The following is a 26,400-nucleotide window of genomic DNA, read 5'->3' on the forward strand; positions in this document are numbered from 1 at the left end:
TGTTTCATAGTATGGCCTAGTTTAAATTTAATTCCTTGTGAGCTTCTCAAAAGCAAAGGAAAATTCACAATGTAGAGATTTCTGCAAGAAATTACCTTCCAGTTGGGAGATACTTCAGAATTTAGTCTAATTCAAAGTATCTTGCTAGTCTAGGGAATATTTTGTACGGTATAATTAATAGTTGGATATATACATGTGGTTCAAAATCTTATACAAAGGAAAGCCCATCATCCTTCAAAGTACTTTCTGCCATTTGAGCCAAACTATGGTATCAGTTTCTTAGCTAAAATTTATTTGAGTTAGTTTTCATATGGTCAGAGGACTCTGGCAGATGGTCAGATCTGTTCTTTGCTAAGATAAGAGACAGATGCCACCCAAAAGACATGGGCCATGCAGTCCATTGCATAGTTTGGATGGGAAATGGAGATACAAAAATGTGAACTTTGATCTTTCTGTAAATAGGACTTCTGGTACATACATTTCCTGATTTCACTGTCATCAGTGACTGCAACAACCCATGGATTTGTCAAATTGAGGGAACAGAAAAGGAAGGTCAGGCAGAATGAATACTAGCTATCGGTGTGGCCTTGGGTTCTACGATAGTTTAAGATTTCTCTTCTATTTTTTTAAATTGTAGGCATTTAAACTTCATTTTTCTCAGTGAAATGCACTAAGGCTTGCTAAAGCATTTAAACATTAAACTTGATCGTAAAAACAAGAACAGGCTAAAGTATGAAGACATTTAAAAAAGATCACATCAAAAGTTTGGCAGTACCATATCTGAGGTTTAAAAGAGGAGGAGTTTATAATATTTTAAGATGGTCTTCTATAGTATAGGCACCACTACACAAAAAGCATTGTTTTATGCACTCACCATTACAGTTGGTAAGCATGACTCTTTATCTCTTAACTGCATTTCTTCCCTCTTCTCTGTTTCTTAGCATTACCTGACTGCCCTTGGAGGTCTCGTTGCAATTCCACTCATCCTTTCCAAATCACTTTGTCTGGAGCACGACACTCTGACACAAAGTCACTTGATCAGCACCATCTTTTTTGTCTCAGGGATCTGCACTCTTCTTCAAGTTATCTTTGGAGTAAGGTAGTCATATATATCTACAGCTTGATGCCTCTTTTTGATTACATCTACCCATCCCATCAGGTCCAGCAGGAAGGGCATGCACAGGTCCTGTCTGCTTAGGAATTATATCTGACAGGACCCAGAGGTCATGTATTTTCTGCTCTAACTCTTGCTGTCCAGAATATCATTGCCCCCCTCCACCCCCAAGGTAAAGTTAGCCCCATTTTTATTACCATTCAAGAAAGTCCTTAAAATCTGTTTTTTCCCAGAAACTTTGAGGATGCTTGAGAACCTGCATGGTGGTTATATGATGTTGGGTGATTGTTATTCTCCCACAATCTTGATTTTTTTTTAAAAGTTTTCATTTTTAGTTATTTCCATGACCTGGATGACTGAGAATCTCCATAGACATTAAGATTGTTATATTGTTTTAATTGTGATTGTGTTTGTATGTCACCCAAAGTCACATTCTCAGGGACAGAAACAGCAACACTGGTTGCATTTGTGGATAATCTCTGACAAAAGAGGGATAAGGATAATGTATACAATCCTTGTTTTCTTGGTGGCTTTCAATACCATTGACCATGGTAACTTTTGGGGCCAGCTGTGGGTCTGAGCAGTACAGTATCAAGAAATATTTCTGCTGTGGCATATTTTTAACAATACTTATTTAAAGAATCTTTTCAACCACTATTTCCAATAGGAATTAACAAAAACTTGTATAGGGTTCTTAAAGCAAAATTATAATTGAGAATTTTAAAGCAGGGATAGATGACCTTACGAGGAAGGGAAGAATTTTAAGGACCATTTATCTATTCATATGATCATGGAGGGAATTTAAACATGTGCTGTTAGAATGCAGTGGCTACTTATACTCCAAAATGATCCACCCTACTTCTTTGATACATAATCTTCCTTATATTTGCCTTGTGAGTGTTAAAGGACATGCATAGCCTGGTGTTTTATTTTTGGGGGATGAAAAATTATGGCTCTCTAATCTAAGACATGTGCTTTATTTGGATCAACTTTCCAAGCTTCATTTTTTTTGCAGTAAAATCACACACATCCACAAACACACATTTTTATTTGCAATACAGTACAGATAATGATTTGGGAGTAAAGGAGAGATTTTCTGCAGGAAAATTTGTTCCAGATTATAATCCAGATTAAGAACTATTCCAGTTTAAAGCCCTGGGGCTGTCCAAGTGCCTTTTTTCCAGATTTAACTGAACTTTTTAAAAACAACAACAACAACAACAAAGTAATATATCGAATCAAGTGAGTTAAATAGAGTCCAAATCAGGCTGAAAATCCTGATACATTTTAGTCCATCTGGATGATTTGGTTTTAGTCATTCCACCATGAGTTTTTGCCTTCAGTCCAGCCCTAGGAAAATAGAAAGGAAAGTACTTTGGACCCTCGATCAAAAAGCTGGCAGCAATAAACTTAAGAAACATAAGGGCAACTGGGCGACAATCTGCAAATAAATTTTTAATGAAAATTTCCCTTTTTAAAATGAATGAAAGTAAATCTGTAGTTACAATCACAAATTTACTGAGACTAGAATCACAAGAAAAGAATGGAAGGCAGCAATCACTCACATAGTTCTAAACAAAAACAGTACAAACAGTTTAGCTAACCTATGTATTTATACCTGAGATGAATAGGCTCTTGAGATTGAGGAGATATTTCCAGTTCATTTGAGGGAATACTTGGAAATAAATAATCTGGACTTCTACTTGGATGCTATTAGGGAAACCTTCCTAAATCTTGCTATGCCAAATGAAGCAAAAAGTTCATATCTCAGTGTCTTGACTCTAACCAACAAATCAGAAAATTACATAGCTGAATTGAAATAAAAGGTTAGAGATAGAACTTTAATTTGGATATACAGTATGTACAAAATGGGGATCAGATTGAAAGGCCTAAATGGCTAAAGGTAGTCCTTGATTTATGACAATAAACCCAGCATTACAGTTGTACATCATGATGGCCTTGAGTTAAGGCATCCATGTAACTGGCCTGATTTTATGACCTTTTTGTGGCAATCATTAAGTGAACACTGTGGTCATTAAGCAAATTCATTGTCCACAATGGGAGTGTTTTGCTGGAAACTGAAAATAAACACTAATTTCCACCAAAGAAAATGTCTTAAATTGTGGCCACATGACCATGGGAGGTGGCAAATGATCATAAATTTGAGCACCCAAAATGCAATCATGTTACTAAGTTACCTTTTGGGGTGGTAATTTCAGATGGCACTAAGTGACTGGTCATAAGTCAAGACTATGTGTATTTTCAACTCTATAGATTCTTTATATCAGTTTCATATCAAGCATCTGCTACAAAAATATCAATGTAATCTCAGTGAACTGAGTCATAAAGGGTCCTGATATAAAATGCTTTGGAGGATTCTACATTGAAAAACAAAATAGTTGGCACTCCTGGGAGAAAAAAAACCATGCGGGTAGAGGAAGAATGTACATCTCTGTTGAGGAAAAGAAAATTGAAATGAAATATTAGGAGTCTGACAAGTAGTATTAGAGCATACTGTTTAGCCAAAGGGCGTCAAACTCGATTTAATTGAGGGCTGTATCAGGGTTGTGTTTGACCTTGGGGGGGCCTTGGTGGGTGTGACCAGGGTGGGCGTGACCAGTTCAACGTCACTCGTGTCGGGGGTGCTTGTGGTGGCCCAAGTGCTTTACCACCAAAAACAGGTCCTGAAGTCCATTTTTAACTGCGACAGCTTCTGGCAACCCTCTGCCAATGAAAACGGAGCTCGGGAGGGCTATCCGCAGTCCTCCTGCATTCCATTTTTGCTGGCAGAGGCACCACAGGCCAGTCCTTTGCTGTTTCCAGGGTGGCCCTGTGGGCCAGATCTAAGAAACCAACGGGCTGGATCCAGCCCCCGGGCCTTGAGTTCGACACCCCTGGTTTAGCCAAAATGAAGCAGCTTCAAAGTTCCCTTTTAACAACTTTTAAAGAGTGTCATTAGACTTTTTTTTGAAAGGGACATGTACTGCCCTGTATGCATCATTATTTTTTTGAGAGTGAAAAAGAGGAAACACAGCAGAGTAATTTTCTGAAGCAGTGTTTTCTCTATCCAACAATAAAACTTTCAGAACTGGGCAACAAATGCCCTTTGTTTATAATAAAGCAAAATTCTAATCTATTTAAGACTCCTTTCCCTTCCTCACCCTCTCAGGAGATTTTCAATTTTACAATAACCCCTTTGATTCTGGTAAGAATTGCAAACCACATCCATAGCTACTAAATTAAATCTGCATTGCCAAGAGCTTGCTTATTTGCAAAGAATATACTTTACCAAGAGGCTTGGCCTCTGCTATCAAATGAGGAACAAAGATGGTGAACACCTCCTAACAATTAGGAGAGACTTTCAATTCATATACTACTGAAACTCTTTTTGTGTTATCTGTTTGTCTCTTTGTATCTTCAAGTTATCCCAAATGATAACTTATAATGCAACAATTTTGAATCAAGGTACCTACAGTATACTCCAAGACCTTGTTGATGGTCCAAACTCTGTCAAGGATCTTGGAGTACTCATCTCAAATGACCTAAGTGCTAGAGTCCACTGTAACTACATAGCCAAAAAAACATTAAGAGTTGTTAACCTAATCTTACATAGCTTTTTCTCTGGTAATATTACACTAATAACTAGAGCATACAAAACATTTGCTAGACCAATACTCAAATACAGCTCATCAGTCTGGAACCCACATTACGTAACTGATATTAACACAGTTGAGAAAGTCCAGAAATATTTCACAAGAAGAGTTCTCTACTCCTCTACTCGTTGCAGAATTCCTTATGCCACCAGACTTGAAATTCTAGACCTGGAAAACCTAGAACTACACTGCCTTTGGTCCGATCTAAGTATAGTATGTAAAATCATAGATTGCAATGTCCTACCTGTCAATGAATACTTCAGCTTCAACCATAACAATACAAGAGCAAACAATAGATACAAACTCAAGGTTAATCACACCAAACTTGATTGCAGGAAATATCACTTCAGCAACAGAGTGGTCAATGTCTGAAATACATGACCTGACTCTGTGGTTTCTTCCCCAAACCCCCAAAACTTTAACCTTAGACTGTCTACTATTGACCTCACCCCTTTCCTAAGAGGTCTGTAGGGGGCATGCATAAGCGCACCAATGTGCCTACCATCCCTGTCCTATTGTTTATTTTATATTTTTTTATTTTTCTTATATGTATCCATATATTCATAACTATATTTTTACTTATACTATTATCTTGTAAGCAATTGACAAATAAAAATAAAATTCAAAAAGAAAAACATTAAAAGCTGATGGCCTGTGGGCTGGATGCATCATACATAGGCCACAACCACCTCAGTTCTGTGAATGGGGAAAAGTCGCAAAACATCACATGACGGCAACATGACACAGAAAGTTTGACACCCATGTCTTAGATGATCATAGGACTGTCCAGGATTGGGGTGAAAAAAAAATTGTTTGTGCAAGCTATACTAGCCTCTACTTTCTTTCTGGGTACAATTCAAGGTGCTAGTCATCACCTTTAAAGCTGCATATGGCACAAGACCAGTTTATCTGTGGGACTGCCCCACTCTAAAGAATCTACCCATCTCCAGGTCAGATAGGATAGGCACACTCATAGTCCCTTCCCCTAGGTATTGTCACTTGATGGGAACTAGAAAACATGTGTTTTCCATGGAAGTCTCTCACCTGAATTTTGGCAGACCTCTACCTGCCTAGCCTTTCACAATTTTGAAGATCTTTTCTGCAGTCGCTGAGATAAGAGATATTGCCTTGGTGCCAGGTTTTTGTTGTTTTTAATTTTAAAATGTGTTTAGTTTTATAATTCTACTGTATTTTTATGTTGTTTTACTTTTGATCAGGAGCCGCTCAGACTTAGCTATGGAATGGGCAGCTACAAAATGTTTTAAATAAATAAATGCATTTTCTAAAACTTGATCAATATAAGTACTGGTATCTCATATTCAATTTCTCAATCGTTCAGGTCATACAAAGAAAACAAACTTCCTGATGGCCAAATAATAAAAGGGTGTGGGATATTTTTAATGTGTGCCAGTGTGTTGACAGTAAAAAAAATGTCAATAAAGTTTTTCTTGTCTTATCTTATATCCTCAGAGAGAGCTGAGATAAACTTTGATAAGTGGTAAATGGGATTTAAAACATATACCTTCATATTTTGCTTTAGAATGTATCTTGATATAGATTTGCAATGCATAGTGGGGCAGTGGTTAGATTGCAGTATTGCAGGCTAATTCAGCTCACTGCCAGGAGCTGGATTCTCACCAGCTCAAGGTGAGACTCAGCCTTCCACACTTCCCAGGTCGGTAAAATGAGGACCCAGACGGTTGGGGGCAATATGCTGACTTTTGTAAATTGCTTAGAGAATGCTGTAAAGCACTATGAAGTGGTATATAAGTCTAAGTGCTATTGCTATTGCCATTTCCTTCAGGCTCTATCTCCAAAAGAAATTAACCCTTCAGGGTCCGACCATTAATTCAGTCTGCACATTGGAGCAGAAATATGAGAAAGAAAATATTGAGGCCTGATTTCTGAAGCTGGGCTTATGGGATCAGCTAGGACTGTTGCTAGTGTACCAGCCTCCCTCCTGCATGGCAACCTCTCTGCCTGTACTCCCGGAGACTGTCTCAGGGCTGGCAGTGGATTTCCCCAACGTAATGGTTCTCAGGGACTTCCACTTGCCATCCCTTCAGCCTCAGAAACAGCTCAGCAGTTCATGACCATTGTAGCAGCAATGGGTCTATCCCAGATCATCATGGGTCTGACTCAAGAACAGTGGTCACACACCAGATATGTAACAGTGATTCTTCTGCTGCACTTAAAGCACAGTGCTAAAGCCTTGAGGTAAAATGAGAGATTTTCTCTCTAGATATAATTATTGCTGTTGTGAATTCATTTTTATTTTTACTTGGTGATGTTTGTACTTTTAAATATATTTTCTTTCATGTGTTGGTCAAATAAGTGACCTACACATTGGAAAAGTATGAGTGGGAATTAAGTATGCAAAAAGCAATCCTGTTGGATGAGCTACTTCTGTTGTGAAGTATAAGTCCCTTTATTTTGGTTGGTAATCAGTAAAATACTTATTGGAATTCTTTTTAATATCAGTGAAAGTCCAAGCTGTGGCTTTTACTGTGAAATGTAGTTTTAGTTGATCTAAAGGAGATTATGAAGCTATGACATAAACTGATAAAGACAGTGGTCAATGTCTGGAATACTCTACCTGACTCTGAGGTTTTTCCCCAAACCCCAAAAACTTTAACCTTAGACTGTCTACTATTGACCTCACCCCTTTCCTAAGTGGTCTGTAGGGGGCGTGCATAAGCACACCAACGTGCCTACCGTCCCTGTCCTATTTTTTCTTTTTCTTATATGTATCCATTTCATGTATTCATAACTATGTTTATACTTATACCTGTTATCTTATAATTGCTTAACAAAATAAATAAATAATAAATAAATAAAATAAAAACAGGAGAATTCTGTGGTGCTAAGGCTATTTTGCTCTACAGTTCTCTCAATCTCCTGAGAAAATAGCAACATTGTGTACTATGACTTGAAAGAGAACAAATGAAAAAGTTAGTTTTCCGTGAGTTGGAAGATTTTAATAAATGCCATATGATTCAATGCATTTCTTAAAATAGAATGACTGAGTCACGGTTTATAAAAGCAAAAAAAAATGTTCAAAGTTTTATATTAATCAATCCTTTAAAAGAATAGAATAGAATAGAATAGAATAGAATAGAGTAGAGTAGAATAGAATAGAATAGAATAGAATAGAATAGAATAGAATAGAATAGAATAGAATAGAAATACTTTATTGGCCAAGTGTGATTGGACACACAAGGAATTTGTCTTGGTGTAAATATTCTCAGTATACATAAAAGAAATATACATTCGTCCGGAGTCGAGAATCATAAGGTACAACACTTAATGATAGTCATAGGTTACAATAAGCAATCAATCATACTAGGAAACAGTCAATATAAATTGTAAGTATACCAGGGACAAAGTTACAATCATACAATCACAAGTGGGAGGGGATGGGTAATAAGAAGCGAGTAAATTCTGAAACTATGAAGGAGAAGTAATCAACTTAGTTAAAAGAACTTATGTATTCAAGCATTTCATTGCTGGAGAACCAAAAAAAAAAAAAAAGAGTACAGGAAAACAATGTGGGACAAAGGAGCATTTAGAAAAACCTTCATGGGCAGGCACTTATCCTTAGTATATGGATCTGGTATGTAAAAAGCTTTTCCTTACATATAGACTTTAGGGGCCCTTGTATGTCTTTGCTGCAGTTTCCACGAAACATCCAAAGTATTGGGCAGGGATCTATGGAACTGCATTACAGACTCCAGATCAGTGTGTTTTGTGAGCCCATTCAGTGTGGGACTGCTGGACATGTTCATGACAATATTCCAGTTTAATTACATAGGCTACATATCCCTCTGTGAGAGATCTGTGGTCTCTTCTTGTCACTTTATGATAGCACAATGTTTCTCCAGGGCCATAAAGAACAGATTCTTGAATATACCTCCACATTCCAATGATGTCCTTATTTCTGCAGAACATTTTTTGAGAACTAAGATCAAAAGACTTTTAGGGAGGAAGAAAAAAAGCAGCAGTTTGTGTTGTGGAGCTAATTTACAAGTTTAATTTTGACTCAAATACACAGTGTACTTTAGTCTTATTATTTAACCAACTCTTACAAGGCTAAGTTTTTGCAACCTATCCTAAGAAATAGATCTTGTGCTTCAGAGAAGAAAGGGGATGGTTAACTCTTCACGTGTTAGTCTTTTTAAAGAAAAAAAAATCCTTAAAAGTTTCTTTATTCTCTTGTGGTTTTTAATGTAAGCATTTGTGTGATGTAAAGTTTTAGCCTTAGTAAGAACTATTTCAGAGAAAAATACTAAGAGGAGAAGGTGGGTGCATTAACTGTAATTGAGCCCGGAATTATGGTTGAAGTTTGTGGCAGTCAATAAATGGAGTGAATCAGCAGTGGGATGCCTCAAGGTTCTGTCTTGAGCCCAATACTCTTCAATATCTTCTAAAATGATCTAGAGGAGGAAATTGACATGGTGCCCATCCAATTTGCGGATGACATTAAGCTGGGCAGAATCCAAAATATTAATTTTGGAAGATAGAGTTGAGATTCAGAAGGATCTTGATAGACTTGAATATTGGGCCGTATCCAACAAAATGCAGTTCAGTGGTGAGAAAAGTAAGGTCCTGTACTTAGGCATGAAAACCTGAAGGCAGAACAAGAAGCAATGGCTAGGAAACTTGTCAGAGGGATATTCAACTTGGAGCTAAGGAGAATTTTCCCGACAGAACAATTACGGTAGTCATTGGAAGAGTTTGCCCCCTGGAGTTGTGAGTGCTCTATTGCTGGAGGTTTTCAAGAAAAGATTGGACAACCATTGGTCCTGGATGGAAAGGACTTTTGCCTTGGGCAGGGCATTGGACTAGAAGAACTCCAAGGTCCTGTCCAGCCCTATGGTTCTATCATTCTTTTCTAAAGCTAGCTTGAAAATCTAACCTCTCCTTTTCCACATGGAACTCTAATTTGCACTGGGTGATCCCAAGCGTTGTTTTTCTAATATGTGAAATTAAGGATATTGTAAACATAGTTCATACATGTTGTTAGTGTTCCTTTTGTGTGTGCTGGCATATAGATTGATCTCTTCCAATCTGTTGGTCACTCTCCAGATTTGCTGGCATAGCTTGGTTTTACCTTTATACACTGCCTTTAAAACTTTACTGATCCCTTTTCTGTTCCTCCCCATATATTCATAGATATTTTGACAATTCCTGTAGCATTCTGTCTTGGTAATGATCAAGGTTGGCCTAACTTCAGCAATTAATGGTAGACGTTCCTGTAAATATAGAATATCCTCTAAGCTATTTTGAATGTTGACATCATTTAAGGGTCCAGTGATGCATTCTTCCTCAAGAGGCCATTGCTGCACCTGACCATTATGGACAATTTCTATCCAGTTTTCAACCTACCCACTTGGGAAAAAGGAACAGGGTGAAGTGAAATCGACAGGTTGTCCAAGATTGGCTTTAGAGCTCCTGCTCAAAAAATAAGTGACAGTCATGGCAAGGAGGGCTTTTGCAAAGCATCTTCTTGTGCTTCAATTTCACCCATTCCTACATTGAGAGGCCCTGTCATATCACTTATGCTCCCATGGTGTCTCATTTAGATTACTGCAATGTACTGTGAAAGGGCTGCCCTTGAAGAGCATTTAGAAACTTCAGTGGATACAGAATGCGATGGTGGGGCATAAATGGAAGCTTAGGAAATAGAGTGTTGTATAAGTTGAAGTAACAAATCAATAAACTAATATACTGATAAAGGAAGACAGAGAGTACTGTCACATACCACCAATAATGTGAGGTTGCATTATCAGCTTATCTGGTTCCAAGTGCATTTCAAGGTCCTGGTTATTGCCTATAAATCCTTACATGGCTTGAGGCCTGGTATCTTCAAAACTCTCTTTTCTGAATATAAATTGATTATAACGACCCACTTCATGCAGACTGCTGATTGAACGCCTATTGAGTTGTTTGATGGAAGTGGAAACAGAATGGTAATTGTATACAGGAATGCCCTCCTCAGAACAGTTTGCTGTCAGAGGTAAGATTGTCAAAACCTGGTTGCTCTAGACAAGACTTTGGAAAACAAATACTAAATTGTGTGAGTAAACTGCAGTGCCATCTAGAGTATATACAAGTAGATGATGTATTTTGTATGCATTGCTCCATTTCCCTCTCCCTCCTCATTACAGGCTACCTATCCTACAAGGAGGAACCTTTGCATTTTTAACTCCTTCACTGGCCATGCTCAGTTTGCCCTCCTGGAAGTGCCCAGCTTGGACCAATAATGCCAGCATGGTGGATCCTACTTCCCCAAAATTCATTGATTTATGGCAGGTTCGAATGAGAGAGGTAATCCACTGAGGATATTTGTATAAACGTACTGTTTTGTGGAAATTTTTGTTTTTGTGGTGTTTTATATTGCCTTTCAAATAGTTTTTGATCATGCTGGCTGGGGAATTCTGAGAGTTGAAGTCCACAAGTCTTAAAGTTGCCAAGTTTGGGGACCCCTGAACTACAGGGAGAGAAGATTTTATTTTCTTTCTGGATGAATTAATTGTTATTAATTATTAGGTTTCCTAAATATTGTTGAGAATGATAGTTAAATGTCCTCCAGAACAGCAGCCTCTCAAATAAAAGTGACATGATGGCTGCCCTTCTCTCAAGTTTAAGAGAATCTATCATGATCCCACAGAAATATTTATGGATCATGAACAAAGGAGATACAAAGATTTACTGCTTCCAGTTTGCACTTACTATCTTTAACTTTAATTTCTTCCAAATTGGAAACATCATCAAAAAGATATTTCCCATCCAATATTTGTTAATCATTCAGAAAACAAATTAATAAAAGCAATTAATTAATTTTCCTACTAAAAATTACGGCAACTTTGCTAGGATTACTAAGATGACATCCAATTCCATTAACCTGATCAACTACCAACCACTGCCAATCATACATCATCACTTGCAATTTAAATACAAGGATTTCCATTAGAATAAAAAGCATTTACAGCCTTTGTTGTTTCAGTTGCAGGGAGCAATTATGGTAGCATCTTGCTTCCAAATTTTTGTTGGCTTTTCCGGTCTCATTGGATTCTTGATGCGGTTCATTGGACCCCTGACTATTGCTCCAACCATAACTTTAGTGGCGCTGCCTCTCTTTAGCTCGGCAGGAAAAGATGCTGGAGAACACTGGGGGATAGCAGCCTTGTAAGTTTTGTGTTCTTTTAATAACCAAAATAATGTAAACTGAGAATATAATGCTTTTTTCTTTTATGGATTAATTAAAAAAGAAACTTCTTAGCTCTTGTATGTTCACATATGTAATTGTTGTGATTGGAAGGATCGGTCCTGTTGGGAGTTTTGACTCTGATGACTGTTAGATCGTGGATTGACGTCAGAACCAGGAAACGTTAATCTGAAGGGCAAGCCAGTTAATTAGCACGTTGCCTTAATGGGTATAAAAGGACACAGCTGAGCTGGTGCCTTTCGCCAGGAACAAAATGACAATTTTGAATGAGGACGTTACAACAATGAGCTCTCTGTTTGTTTGAATTTCGAAGGGGAGTCCTAACAGTTTCTGCCAGTCGTTATCTTGTTATTTCCTTCAGTTTGATTTGATTGTGAAACGGCTGCTTTATGTTTGTTCGCTTGAATTTCCAAGAGGAGACATAACATTATTGTTCCTGGCCCAAACAAACCATCTTTCAAGCAAGATGGATTTAAATCAACTGCAGCGTTTGGTAGAGCAGCAACAACAACAAATTAATCAGCTACTGCAAAGCAGTGTGACGCTTCAGAATCAGGTAACACAATTGCTGAATTATGTTTCCAGCTTACCAAGCCCTGCTGCTGTTCCCCCTGCCCCTCCTGAGAGGAAAAGCCCAGTATCCATGCCGGAGAAATTTTCAGGACAAATGGACATGTTTCCGGCATTTCTGGGGCAGTGTCAAGTATTTATGTCCTTGAGGCCTGAAAACTTTCCAAATGATCGGGCTAAGACAGGATTTATTCTTAGCCTTTTATCTGGGCAGGCTGCTAATTGGGCTACTCCCTTGTTAGTTCAAGATAGCCCGTTGTTGCATGATTTCCAGGGTTTTCTTCAACAAATGAGAGTGATGTTTGAGAACCCAATTAAGATACAAACTGTGGACAGACGGTTATGGGACATTAATCAGGGGAAATGTTCCCTGCAGGAATACGTTGCAGAATTTCGTTTGCTGTGTTTGGACTCTAACTGGAATGAACCGGCTCATATGGCTGCATTCCAGGAAGGCTTGTCTGATGCCATCAAAGATGAGCTGGTCCATGCAGAGAGGGCTTTAACTTTGGATGCATTGATAGTTCAGTGCTTACGAATTGAAGCTCGTTTACAGCAACGTGGACGCAAACGGCTCGGTATGGAACCATCTTCGTTTTCTCGTGCACAACCCACACCACCGAGAGTTTTCCAACCCACGGTTAATGTTGAGGAGCCGATGGAGTTAGGCGCACTCCGCCCTCGCTTAACGGTGCGAGAACGTTCGAGAAGGTTCCAGGAAGGCTTGTGCCTTTATTGCGGGGGTCTGGGACATTTTGTTAATTCCTGCAAACGGAGAGGGACCCGCAGACCCGTACCTGAAACCACTCTTGGCTCGTCAGGAAAACAAGGTAGACCTGACCTCAAGGAAACCCTAGGTCGGACACATTTCACATCCCCACCTCAAATTGCTGAAGTAAATCCTGGCCCTCCTCGGCATTTACTTTTGGACACTCGAATTTTTCTACAGTCACAGAAGGAGGGAATTCCCGCTGTTGCGTTGGTGGACTCAGGGGCTACAACCAGCTTTATGGACCGAGCTTTTGCTACGCACTATGGGATCCCATTGGTTGCTGTACATCCACCCATTAAGGTGGAAACCGTGGATGGGCGTGAGCTCAAGTCTGGACCCATTCGTTTCGCCACCCAGCCAGTGCGTATGATCATTGAGGATCATGAGGAGGCGATAAGTTTTAATATCACCTCGAACCTTCATCTCCCTTTGGTGCTCGGAATGTCCTGGTTGCGTTTGCACAATCCGTTGGTGGCTTGGTCGCAGAACGGTATTTCTTTTCCAAGTCTCCAATGTGTAGACACCTGAGACAATTGGAACGAGCGACGCCTCCATTGGCTGTGGGAGACAGAGTGGGGTTGTCAACGAAACATCGTCAAGTTAATCATCAGACTCGGGGGAAGGGCCCTGCGGTGGGGGATAGTGTTGTGATTGGAAGGAAGGGTCCTGTTGGGAGTTTTGACTCTGATGACTGTTAGATCGTGGATTGACATCAGAACCAGGAAACGTTAATCTGAAGGGCAAGCCAGTTAATTAGCACGTTGCCTTAATGGGTATAAAAGGACACAGCTGAGCTGGTGCCTTTCACCAGGAACAAAATGACAATTTTGAATGAGGACGTTACAGCAATGAGCTCTCTGTTTGTTTGAATTTCGAAGGGGAGTCCTAACAGTTTCTGCCAGTCGTTATCTTGTTACTTCCTTCAGTTTGATTTGATTGTGAAACGGCTGCTTTATGTTTGTTCGTTTGAATTTCCAAGAGGAGACATAACATGTAATGCACTAAATAAATGTGAAGTAGAATGTAGTCCAGAATTACAAGGGTTACAAGAATTCCCTATGCCTCCAGGCTCGAAATTTTGGACCTGGACAATCTGGACCTGCACCGTCTGTGGTACAATCTAAGCATAGTTCACAAAATTGTCTGCTATAACGTCTTGCCTGTCAATGACTTCTTCAGCTTCAATCACAATAATACATGGGCAAACAACCAATATAAATTCCAGGTAAACTGCTCCAAACTCAATTGCAGATCAATCTCGGAGTGATTGAAATCATGGATACTTTCTGGATGCTTGACAATGACTTCAGCAGCAGAGTGGTCAATGCCTGGAATGCCCTACTCAACTCCTTTGTTACAGCCTCAACCCCTCATAGCTTTAATCTCAAACTGTCTACAGTGGACCTCACCCCATTCTTAAGAGGTCCTTAAAGAGGGCATGCATAAGTATACCAGCGTGCCAACCGTCCCTGTCTTACTGTCCCCATTTATCTGTATTTACTTCCTTTGTTCTTGTTTATGTTCATACTTATACTTGTTATCTTGTACATGTTTGACAAATAAACAAACATACAAACAAACAAATAAATAAAGGGCTCTTTCCCCAGCGGGTAAGTAGAGAAAAGCTTGGAATCTACCGGCATCTACCGAAAAAGAGTGAAGGTGAACCACTCCCCCCCCAGCAGTTCACAGGTACTTCATTTGGACAAGTGTGATTAAACACACAAGGAATTTGTCTCCAGTTCAGATAGTTATTACGGATAAATACTTTAGTGTGGCAAGATCAACGGAACCAAGGAACTAAGACTGAGAGGAGCAGTTGCTTCAGAATAGTTTCTTTTTTTGCTGCTCTCATATAGACAGAAATCTTGCCGATCTAAAGCACTTATCTTAGATTTCCTGCATACCAACAATTCCAAACTATGTTGTCTCTTTACTCCCTGGGAAAGAGCCCCCCAGTCCTGTGCCTCTGGACTATATTTCATCATATTGTGCATATTACAAGAAACATAAATTAAATAAGGAAATTTCATTGTATAGACAATGGACATTCTGTTTTTAACTAAGTTAACTATTAACTACATTAATATTTGCAAGCATCAGCAATGAAATTATTAACTGTAAAGGTGTTACATTAAGTTCTGAATCAGAATGTTATTAATGGAAACCTTTTTTCTCTTTTTTAAATCACTTTAGAACGATTTTCTTCATAGTTTTATTCTCTCAGTATCTGAAAAATGTACGTGTTCCAGTACCATCCTACCAAAAAAGAAAAAAATGCCATTTCTCCAAGATCAACCTCTTTCAGATCTTTCCAGTGAGTAAACTCTAATGATATTTGAGTAATCAAGTACATCTCAGAGCTGAAGAAACTTCTTGGATGAGAAGTGAAATGTCTTCAAAGAAAAACCAGAAAATCCAGTTGCCTCTTGAAAAAGCACCTTTGGGACTATCTCAATGGCTGTACTATGAATTTGACATAACTTAAAGGACTAAATGAAAATAATTATATGTGATAATTACACATTTTAATGCACCCCTGAAGTGTAATATGTGTCTTTATGTATTTTCCATAGAATTTCCTGCTTTGAAATCTGAGTTACCTGCTAACAAATAAAGATTCCTTTATTAGTTCTCACAATCATATGGCTATTATGTTTTGTACTAACAAAGATTCCTTGTTGTTTGTAACTACATAGGTGCTGTTTGCTCTCACAATTACGTGGCTATTATGTTTTGTACTGACCATCACCAACGTTCTTCCTTCAGATACAAGAGCTTATGGTTATTTAGCTCGGACTGACAGCAAAGGTGATGTCATAAGCAAGGCACCCTGGTTTCGATTTCCTTACCCAGGTATTCTTATGCTGTTTCTCTTTCCTGTTTAGCATAGCAAAAAAAAAGGAAGAAATTACCAGTTTCTTCTATGCAAAAATGTGTTTATGTTCTGGTCCATTAGATTCAGAGCACCCCATTTTATCCAATTCCTTCATCACTTATGTCCAAGCTCTTTCGCCTTTTAAAATATCTGAATTCCTTGGGAGTGATTTTTGAGAACTGCTTAAGTAAGCATCCTGAACAATGAAAAATCCCAGTGCAGAAGCAAATAAAAAAGAGATTCCCTCATTTTTCTAATATCTTTCTGCTTCCCATTTGGATCTGCTTTTGCTTTGGGCGTTCAAAAGTAGGATTGTGATGATGTATAGTTTTCCAAAAAGTATTTAGATAAATTGTTAGAACAATCTCTTATCTTTTTATCTACATGCAACAACATACATGAGACTAGGGTACAATACTGATATAAACTTTTACAAGATATTTACAAGGAGTTGTTAACAGTACATGCTTTTAGCTTTCCTGAATTTTGCAAATCAAAAATTGCAGATAAATTTACCAGTTTCAGATCTTCAATTTTAGCATGCTTGTTTCTTCTATTTAGGCCAGTGGGGAGTGCCCACAATTAGTTTGGCTGGTGTATTCGGCATCATAGCTGGAGTGATCTCCTCCATGGTGGAGTCAGTGGGAGATTACTATGCCTGTGCTCGTTTGTCTGGTGCTCCACCCCCTCCCAAGCACGCAATCAATCGTGGAATCGGAGTAGAAGGGATTGGCTGCCTTCTGGCTGGAGCCTGGGGAACAGGAAACGGTACCACTTCTTACAGTGAAAATGTTGGAGCTTTGGGGATCACCCGGGTAAGTCTGATTCTGAATGTTCAAAACCAAAAGTGGCCGTGAGCGGTTAGGAATAATGGAAGAAAAGCCTGTGCATCTTCTGCTTTGGAGATAACTTGGGGGCATTTTTAGGATGCATATGCTTCAGTTATAAGGCACCGACATTTTTGTCTCTGATTTGAGGCCATGATTTAAATTCCCTAATATTCTTCTGGTTTTGCACGCTGCAAGGAAAATCACTGCAAAGGAAATCCTGAGTTTTATAAACTCAGAAAGCAACTTAACGCTGTTTTGGTATAGTTTTAACTAAAATGTATGTGTCATATTTATGTGGCCACCTATTTCACAAGAATGTGATCCTGGCTGACACACAACAGTTGTGGATGAAAGTGGGTGCTTCTTTAGCCTTCTAAAAATAGCAACTAATTGCAAACATGCCCTTCTGCTTTCCTATATTCAAAGCACACCACAGAGTTTGATAAGCTTCCAGATTTTAAAAATAATAACAAAACACTGGGCGAAGGGGTTTAGACATTCTCTGAGCAAGTTGGAACTTTAAATTGATATTAGCACTTAAAGGGTTTACTTTCCATTTTTTTAATAAATTGCATTAACATTTCAGTAGTTCTAGTTATATTGTATCTTTACATATCAATGATAACTGTATCATAATATGATCCATTATGTTATATTTTAGAATTGCATTGTATATTTCTCTTTTATAAAAATAGCATTATTTGAAATAACTATTCAAAATTACAGTAAGGGGACACCTTTAGCTTGATAATTGTTAAATCGAAGTCCTATGGATTACTATCGGGTAAAGGATATTTGACTCAGCTAAAAAAAACTTGAAATTTTACATCTAACCCTATTAAAGTTGACAATTGTCAGGCATAGATCAGCTTTCTCCTCTTTTTGTTTCTTGTAATTACTTTCTCTCTCTCTCTTTCTCTCCACAGGTAGGTAGTAGAATGGTCATTGTAGCTGGTGGCCTTGTTCTGCTTTTGACTGGCATGTTTGGCAAGATTGGGGCTGTGTTTGCCAGTATTCCAACACCCATCATTGGAGGAATGTTTCTTGTGATGTTTAGTATCATCACAGCTGTGGGGGTTTCTAATTTACAGGTAAGTGGATTTTTTTCTAGGATAATTTTGTATGGATAAGACAGAGGCATGGGCAAATTTCTTGTAGGATGATTTAAAAATTGAGATATGCTGAATATTATTTGGTATTTCCAAGCGCCAATTTACGTGGATTATCACAACCAATATTTAATTTGTTAATATGTTCAATTGATTCTTTTTGTTATGATTTTATGTGCTTTTATAAGACCATGCTAATTCTAGTTACATTGACTTGTAGGAATCTCGTATTGAGAATTTACCCACATATAAGAATTTAGTCCAATTTAATATTTTTTATTTGTTGAATTTAGATACTAGCCATCTCACTCAAAACGATTCTGGGCAGTATACATTTAGAAAACATACAGACTTAAAATCCATATAAAAATACAATAGATCAGTAAAAAAGGCAGATAAAACAAGAATAAAATAAGTTAGAAGTTAAAAGGCGGGAATAGGACTATCAACCCTCAACTCTCAGCCCCAAGCGAATTGGCAGTCAGGTCTTCAGGCTTCTTCAAGAGGCAGGTGGGGGGCGGGGTTGCTACTTCACCTCTGGAGGAAAGGTTTTCCGGACTCCAGAGGACAAGGACAATGGCAGAGAACACCCTCTTTCTGGACCCCGCCAGTCAGAATTCTTTAATTGATGGGTCTGTAATGTAATTTTTCTACCTGACCAGGTGGGAAGGGCTGAGGTGTTGGGGATGAGATGATTCCTCAGGTAACCTGGCCCTATGGTATATAGGACTTTAAAAATAATAACCAATACTTTGAACTGACCTGGAAGCAAGCCTTGAATTGAATTGGACACAGAAACAAGTATTTATTGTAATATACAATCTGATTCATTTACATGTATTCACATCCCTTTTTTGCCTTGGGTATTTTGTTTCTTTAGTTATCTTAGAAAGCATCATTAGAATCAGTTCTTCTCCACAGCTATTAATTCTAGTGCTAACCCTGATTAATATTGGCAGAATCAAAGTTTGTCTAGGTAAGGCTCAGAGTACATAGTGTGATATAATAATGCTGATCTGTTTACATGTAAAATCATTGGCGTAAGTTAATATATTTTCTTTCAATTATACGTTTTTGTCAGTACACAGACATGAATTCTTCAAGAAACATATTCATCTTTGGATTTTCTATATTTGCTGGCTTGACCATTCCACACTGGGTGCAGAATAATACAGACAAACTAACAACAGGTACATAGGATCACAGCTTTGATTGTCGCCTTTCATCTGAAATAAGGTTTAAGTCAGAGCAATAAATAGAAGTACAACAAAAATGGGGAGGTATTATCATATATTAGTCTTCTACAGTGTAGGTTTCATACTCTACCATGCTTCTCTATTTATTCTAAAAGATATTTTGAATATGCAAAAATATTGTTACATGTGGCTTATATAATAAGAATATGACTGCAAATGCTGTGTATTAGTTCAGAAGCGAGGAGGCTATTACTAATCTCTAAATCCCAACTAGTGTAATGAAATATGAGGAATATTAAGTGACACTGTCAGCATCTAACATAGGTTAAGGTTTTCCAGCTCTGATTTAATTCACTATTTATTTATTCTATTGTATGACATTACTCCACCTTCTTTGGGAAATATAGACATGCAAATCTATATTTGAGCTGCCAGTGTGTATCAGATCTGAAATGGCTCCAGTAAGTTCTAGTTGCAAAACTACAGCTTCAGTTGAACCTTCATGACAACATTTTGGGCAATTTACTGAGTATTATAATTAGATTATTGCACATATCTTATACAATTCGGGATTCTAAAGCATTGCTCAGACTTGGATGATTTCCTGTTAGATAAATATAGCAGATCATTAGCATAAAAAGGATGTATTTTTTTAATAAAAGTTTTATTTAAGTTTTCACAAAACATACAAATACAAATAAAATATCTTTTTTTGAGAACAGCGTGGCCCCGGGTTACCACTTCTCCATAGAGACATAAACTCAATACATATACATTCTAATCCATATCTTATAACTATTTTCACAATTTTTTCAATAGCTTTTCCCTTTCTCTATTCCCTATAGCCTTATTTTAAATTATCTCATTCCTTTCTTAATTCAATTACATATTTTTTTCTAATTTTTAAAATCTTTCTAATCAATGTTTTTATACTTTTGTCTGTCCTGTTTACAATTTCATATTATCTTTTCTCATAAAACAAATTTTCCCCTGTAATTACTAGACTGGAGTGTAACACCTTTGTATCTTTTTTCAAATCTTATTTAAAAATTTAAGTTACATCTTTGCAGTTATAACATTCATTTTCTAACCTCTATTTTATAACACATACCTATTATCAATCAAATTCTGCTTGGTACATTTCCTTAAAATACACACTAAATTCTTAAAAGAAAAAAGTATATATGTATATACCGTATATCTGTGTATATATGTATAACAATAGTAAATGGAATAATTATTCAAGTACAGCTCTGCCATTAATATTAATAACAACCTTTTACATTTCTATTTCTTCTAACAAACACTACCTAGTAATATCAGTTGTCTTTTACTTTAATCATCTATATTTCATATTTTATTTATTACTGTCTTTAAATAAAAAAACCAAACAATAGTTATTAACAGTAGTCAATAAAGTTATTATTCTTATTCAAATTCATCTTATCAACTGATAAAAATCTTCCATGTTTCTTTTCAGTTTTTTTTAAAATGTTCTTTTTAAATCATTGAGAGCCTTATTCTCTTTACAAACAAATATCCCACTACACATCAATAGAAATTTTTCCTATCACTTTAATCATCTAATATATTATATAACAATGCTATCCCATGCACCTTTGCAGAATCCTCTCCTTAAGTTAAATTTTAACCATTGTCTCTGTGTCTTTTAAATAGATTTATACCTTTAATTCTTGTACATTTTTCCTGTACCTCTATATCTTGTTTCTGTCTTTTGTAGCTTTTCCTTTCCCTCTTCCCTCTCTTCTTCTCCCTCCCCTTTTTATTCCCTTTTCTATCTGATTCTCCCCTCTGTGATCCTCCCTTCTGCTTCTTCCTGATATTATGATTACTTTTCAAATTACTCCTTTTTTGGTTGTTGCTTCAGTACTTAAGTTTTTAACTCCCTTTCCCCCCTTTCCCTTTTTTACCCTGCTTAAAATTGCTTGGTCATTAAAGATGGCTTCTTCGTTGTCTCGCCCTTCTTGTTCTGCCAGAGTTTCTTGTTGTTTTTCATAGTTCAAGATCTCCATTTCTAAAAATTGAAATACGAAGCCAAAAGATCCTCTTCCATCTTATGCTTCTTCTTTTTGTTCTTTAAGTCTCATTTTTAACTCCTCAAGGAGTGATGCCATTTTAAAAAAATTTAAACAACCCCCAATTGATTTTATTTTATTTCATTAGGATCCTCCATCCAAAGTTCCAGGAATCATCCAATAATCCAAAACTGTTTCTTGCTTCTTTTCTCACTTTCTCTTTCTAGGGGCTTTGTTCTCTTGTAACAAAGTTTCAGCTACAATGTATCTTTTGCAAGCCTTGTTAAAATTCCACTATCATTTTTTTTAAAAGTTCCAGGTAGGTGGTTTCCTCCATTTTCCAGATTCCACCCTCTTTTTTCCTTTTTCCCTCCGCTGTTTTCTTTCTTTTTTTTAAAGAAAGTTTTTAAATTATCCAAGAATCTTTATCCCTTTGACACCTTATTTTCAGCCAGAAATAGCCTATTAATGTCAAAGTGGATTAGTATCAATTTCTTATTCGAATCTCTTCTTCTTAATGTTCCAAGTCAGTTAAAACTGTCGACGTTAGAGGAAAATAAGCCAATTCCATTTCCTTTCCCTTTTGCAGCTTAAAATCTTTTTTAGGAATAGTATTAGTCTTTAAAATTCAGGTTCCAGGTACCTTAAATAGATGTTCTCCATTCAACCCGTTCTGTCAAACTTTCTCCTTTAAACTTCCTCCTGCACAATCTTGTCTGGTCGGGTTCTTCTTTGAGGTGGTCATTTCTGACCACCGCTGCAATCGCCTTTGGGAAAGGGAATAATGGCCAGCTGAGGAGAGATGCGGCTCTCCTCAACCTGGCTGATGGCTCCCCCTTCTTCACCACCTCTACAGGGTGGCTTCAGCCCCGAATCCGGGCGGCTTGGGGGGCTCCAGCTGCGAGCATGGATCAAAACTGCGGACGATCGTGATTTCGGTCTGTCACCGAAGAAGCCCAAATCAGAAGCCTAAAAAGCATAAAAAGGATGTATTGAAGGACTGAATCAGCAACTTCAACTGGTTGAAGGATAGCAATCAAAGTACCAGTTGCTGTATGAGAGCTAATTAGGGAATTGGACTATTGAAAATTGAGTCCTTCAGAAAGTGTCCCATTCATGATGCTAAAGTCAATGGTTCATTGATGTGAAATTGCAAAACCGAATCCTATGCTCTTATATTCCTTGTTTGTTTATCACAGGGGTACATGGATGATCTATGCAGTAATATGGGAAGTACTCATATCAGGATTTCTGTGTAGAAGATAGAAACAAAATGAACATTCCACATGGACTGCAAATGTTTTTACTGTAAACACCATGGCCTGATTATTAAAAGAAAAAAGAGCATTTCAATGACTCGCCTTTCTTCCCTTGGGAAAGGATTGGGAGATCGTGTTTTGTTCTGATACTCACTGGATTCTCTTCCTAGGAACTGTACAGCTAGACCAAGTGATCCAGGTCCTGCTAACTACTGGCATGTTTGTTGGTGGATTCCTGGGCTTTTTTCTTGATAACACTATTCCAGGTAATTATTTGATCATGGTTCATCTTCCTTGACTTTATGATAGCGTTTATGGTTGTAGTGCAGCAGTAAGAGTAAAGGATATGCTTGCATTTTGAGAATTTGTCTATGGGTACAAAATTTCTTACTCCAGGGCTGCCTAGTGGTCCTTGACAGCCCTCAATGATACTCCAAGGGCCCTTGTAAAAGTTGCCAAGAAATTATGATATTTAAATGGCTGTGGGAGAAGTAATACAAAAGTAAGCAATGATCAACTCTCCAAATATTAATTTAATTATTTTATTTTATTTAAAAGATTTATATGGCCATTCGCTTTAAAACACAACAGAATGAAAATGTTATTTAATTGTAAATAAAATAAGAGAAATTATGCAGAATTTAATTTTTGTTTCTGATAAATGCTTAGTTTTGGAACCGACTAGATCCCATTATCAGGAACAATACAAAACATTTCCCATAAGCAGTTCAGTACTATGCGACATAAAAAAAAAAAACACAATTTATACTTTTCTAATTGCTGCCCTTGAAGATAAGATTGAGATGCTACCTAGCCACGTCAGAGCTTGTTGTTCTATTGAAGGTTCTATTAATGGAGCAAAGTAAATTATATAATTACATCCATGCATACACTCTGACTACAGAGCCAGCACCTACAGGAATATTCATGCCAATTCCTTAGGAAAGTTTCATGTGATTTGGCCTTACCCACTTGGTAAAAGCACTTAATATTGGTGTTGTCACCTGAGAAAAACAGGAGTCTTGTATTGTTGAGTGGGATCACGGATATGTCTATTTGGATTTGTGGATTTGTGGAATCTTGTGGACTTGTGCATGTCCCGTGATACATATTTTTGGAAAGAAAGAAAGAAAGTGGGGCACATTTCTGTCACTTACAATCTTGTTATCGCTGATCAAATACATTATGGCAAATATTTATTGTAATATTTTCATCCTGAAGGACTGGTAGGCTTGCAGCTGTTCGGTGTTGCGCGCTCTCTCTACTCCCTACCCCCCACCCCCAGCATTGGAACCTCCTAATCAGATACTGTTGCATAGAAGCTCCCTTCCTAACTGTAATAGCATGTGGTCAGCTAGTTGAAAGAGTGCCAGATAATCTATCAAGTTGGAGAAAAGTGGTACAAGTTATTTCTTTCATCAAAGCAATACTATGTGTATCCTAAATTAGCTGAATAGTGGGGAGCAGAAACTATTGTACTGAGGAGAAAGACTAACAAGGAAAATTCCTTCTGCCACAGAATTGAGTTGGATAGATGGACACATTTTCTCTCTACTTCCCCTGACCTTTTGTGTGGGCTTTTCCAAAATCACACATTCTGATACTAGTATTTCTGATACTGGCATTTACCAGTAACAGCAAATAACTTTCCAACCATAATATAACTTAGTTGAGAGGCTTTGTTACTCACCATCTTACTTCCGTTTTGCAGGAAGCCAGGAAGAGCGAGGACTCCTTGCTTGGAGAAAAGATTATAATGAAGAGTCTGATGGTGCTGTGAATAACTTGCACATCTATGATCTTCCATTTGGAATAGGGTCCAAGTTCTGTGTTGCTATCTGGTTTAAATATCTTCCAATATGTCCTAAGCAGATGGCTACCAGAGGTGCACAGGAACAGAAGAGCAACAAAGCTGATTTTGAAAGGAACTCTGATAATGATATTAACACAAAGGTTTAAATCTGCATCAGAAGGGGTGGGGTTGGGGACCTGGTTTCCTAAGCTTCTGAAAAATTATCTTCTTTTTTGTGTGTTTTGTGGCCCTTGATTGTTTGTGGCTCAAGGCTAATGTCCAAAAAACAGTTCCATTATTTCCTCTTCCCCACCCCTGACTGGGAGAATCCTGAATGTCAATTTCTTTATAGTATCATTTCAGGAAATCATTTATTTAAGGAGTGGGGAGTGGGTAGCATGGGAAAGAATTTTCTTCCCATGATGGAAAACTGTTGCCCAGAAAATCTGAGAATAATTATTGGGAAGATGAATAAATCCTAAAGCATCGGGCTAAAGTTTCAGGAATAATACAGCCTTTATGTCAGCTGAACTGATTGGATGCAGTTGATCAAATCCTAAATTTGTCTGCTTTGGACTTTTGGTGTCCCCTGTTTTTTCAGAATGGTTAAGTCTATAAAAGCTCTGGAGGATAGTAAACTCTGGTTTCCAACAAAAATGTAAATTGTCACATGACCACAGGATGCTGCAAACGGCCATAAATCAGGGCCAGTTGCCAGGCATCCAAAATGCAACCATGTGATGGAGGGAGTGGCCATCAGAATTTTGAATCAAGGTCATATATGCCCTTGGAGAGGGGTCCCTTATAACTTCAAATATTTGCTAAGTGACCAGTCATAAGTTGAGGACTATATCCACATTAATATATGTTCATATAATGAGGAAACCCTTTGATCATTCTCTTGAAGGTAGGCCATTTTGGTTTACTAATAAGCCCTACTTCATGCCGATAGTTATTTCCTATGTTCTGATTCTGAGAGGATTTGCATTGATGACTTGTTCATGATTGTTTGCATCATATCCACTTAGGGTGTGCATTGCAAAGCAATATTTTCTAAAATTCTGAAAAAAAGGGATTTGGATGTGATTAACCATAGGGCATTATGGAAAGGCCAAAGCAGGTCCTTTCTGCCCATTTCAGTTTCCTATAATATGGTTAAGTATGTCTAATCACACACAGACAAATAAAATATTCTATTTCTATTTCTGTGTTGTATCTCCTTTTTTCATGCCACCTGTATATGCACTCTTCAGGCTTCATTTCAGATTTAATTCTGTTTTTCCACTTTCAGTATTGTTACTCTGAATATTGTTACATACACTACTTCCCAGCTTAGCAATTGCATCCTTTCTCTACATGTGACTTATGACCATTTTTCACACTTACGACTGTTGCAGCATCCCCAGTCATGAGAGGCCAGGCGAGGAGATGGGTGCCTCAATGTGAGTGATATTGAGTTGGCCACAGCCAGCCAATAACATGACCACCAAGCCATGCCCACCCAGTCACATCACCCAAGCCACACCCACCACCTAAGCCAAAAGTTGTAGCAACGTTTCGGCAGAATCTCATCTGCCATCATCAAGCTTCTGTATTGTGTTCTGTGAGTCAGACTTTTACAGTTGTTTCAGTTTCAAATTTGGGGCTAGCCTACTGCTGTGCCAGAATGGTTTTTTCTTCATCCTGATTGGTTGGGAATCTTGGTCTGGGTTTATTGGTCTTGGAGTTTGCTGTGTTCTGCTTGATTGGTGTTTCTAATATATTCTGTCTGTTTTGTGGCTTTTTTTTGTGTGTCTTGATTGGCTGGTAACATTGTGTTCCTGTATTGGAGGCTTTTAGTGCAGCTTGGCTCCGAGTAAATGGACAGCTATCATTTGCTAGGAAGCTAGGTTTCATCTGGGTGCCTGGTTGGGGTGTGTTTGAGCTGGAGGTATCAGGGGGGATCTGTTTGTGCCCAGGTGTT

At 37.8% G+C, this 26,400-nt stretch overlaps 1 protein-coding gene across 5 annotated transcripts in view; it reads left to right on the forward strand.

Moving 5' to 3' along the window:
• The window catches only part of LOC113434592 (solute carrier family 23 member 1-like), a 45,037-nt gene extending 19,398 nt beyond the window's left edge, over positions 1–25,639 (forward strand). For all 5 annotated transcript variants that reach the window (XM_087934664.1, XM_087934666.1, XM_087934665.1 and 2 more), the window contains 10 exons: positions 942–1,099; positions 10,935–11,094; positions 11,774–11,955; positions 15,534–15,654; positions 16,037–16,193; positions 16,777–17,030; positions 17,972–18,136; positions 19,236–19,344; positions 22,816–22,911; positions 24,357–25,639. In XM_087934664.1, the coding sequence (XP_087790790.1) occupies positions 942–1,099; positions 10,935–11,094; positions 11,774–11,955; positions 15,534–15,654; positions 16,037–16,193; positions 16,777–17,030; positions 17,972–18,136; positions 19,236–19,344; positions 22,816–22,911; positions 24,357–24,604 (1,650 nt within the window). In that variant the 3' untranslated portion in view covers positions 24,605–25,639. The remainder of the gene's footprint in view (positions 1–941; positions 1,100–10,934; positions 11,095–11,773; positions 11,956–15,533; positions 15,655–16,036; positions 16,194–16,776; positions 17,031–17,971; positions 18,137–19,235; positions 19,345–22,815; positions 22,912–24,356) is intronic.
• The last annotated feature ends 761 nt before the right edge of the window (positions 25,640–26,400 follow it).

The sequence above is a fragment of the Pseudonaja textilis genome, chromosome 5 (assembly GCF_049901715.1).
Source record: "Pseudonaja textilis isolate UNSWEBS1 chromosome 5, rPseTex1.2, whole genome shotgun sequence".
Classification (NCBI taxonomy): Eukaryota; Metazoa; Chordata; class Lepidosauria; order Squamata; family Elapidae; genus Pseudonaja; species Pseudonaja textilis.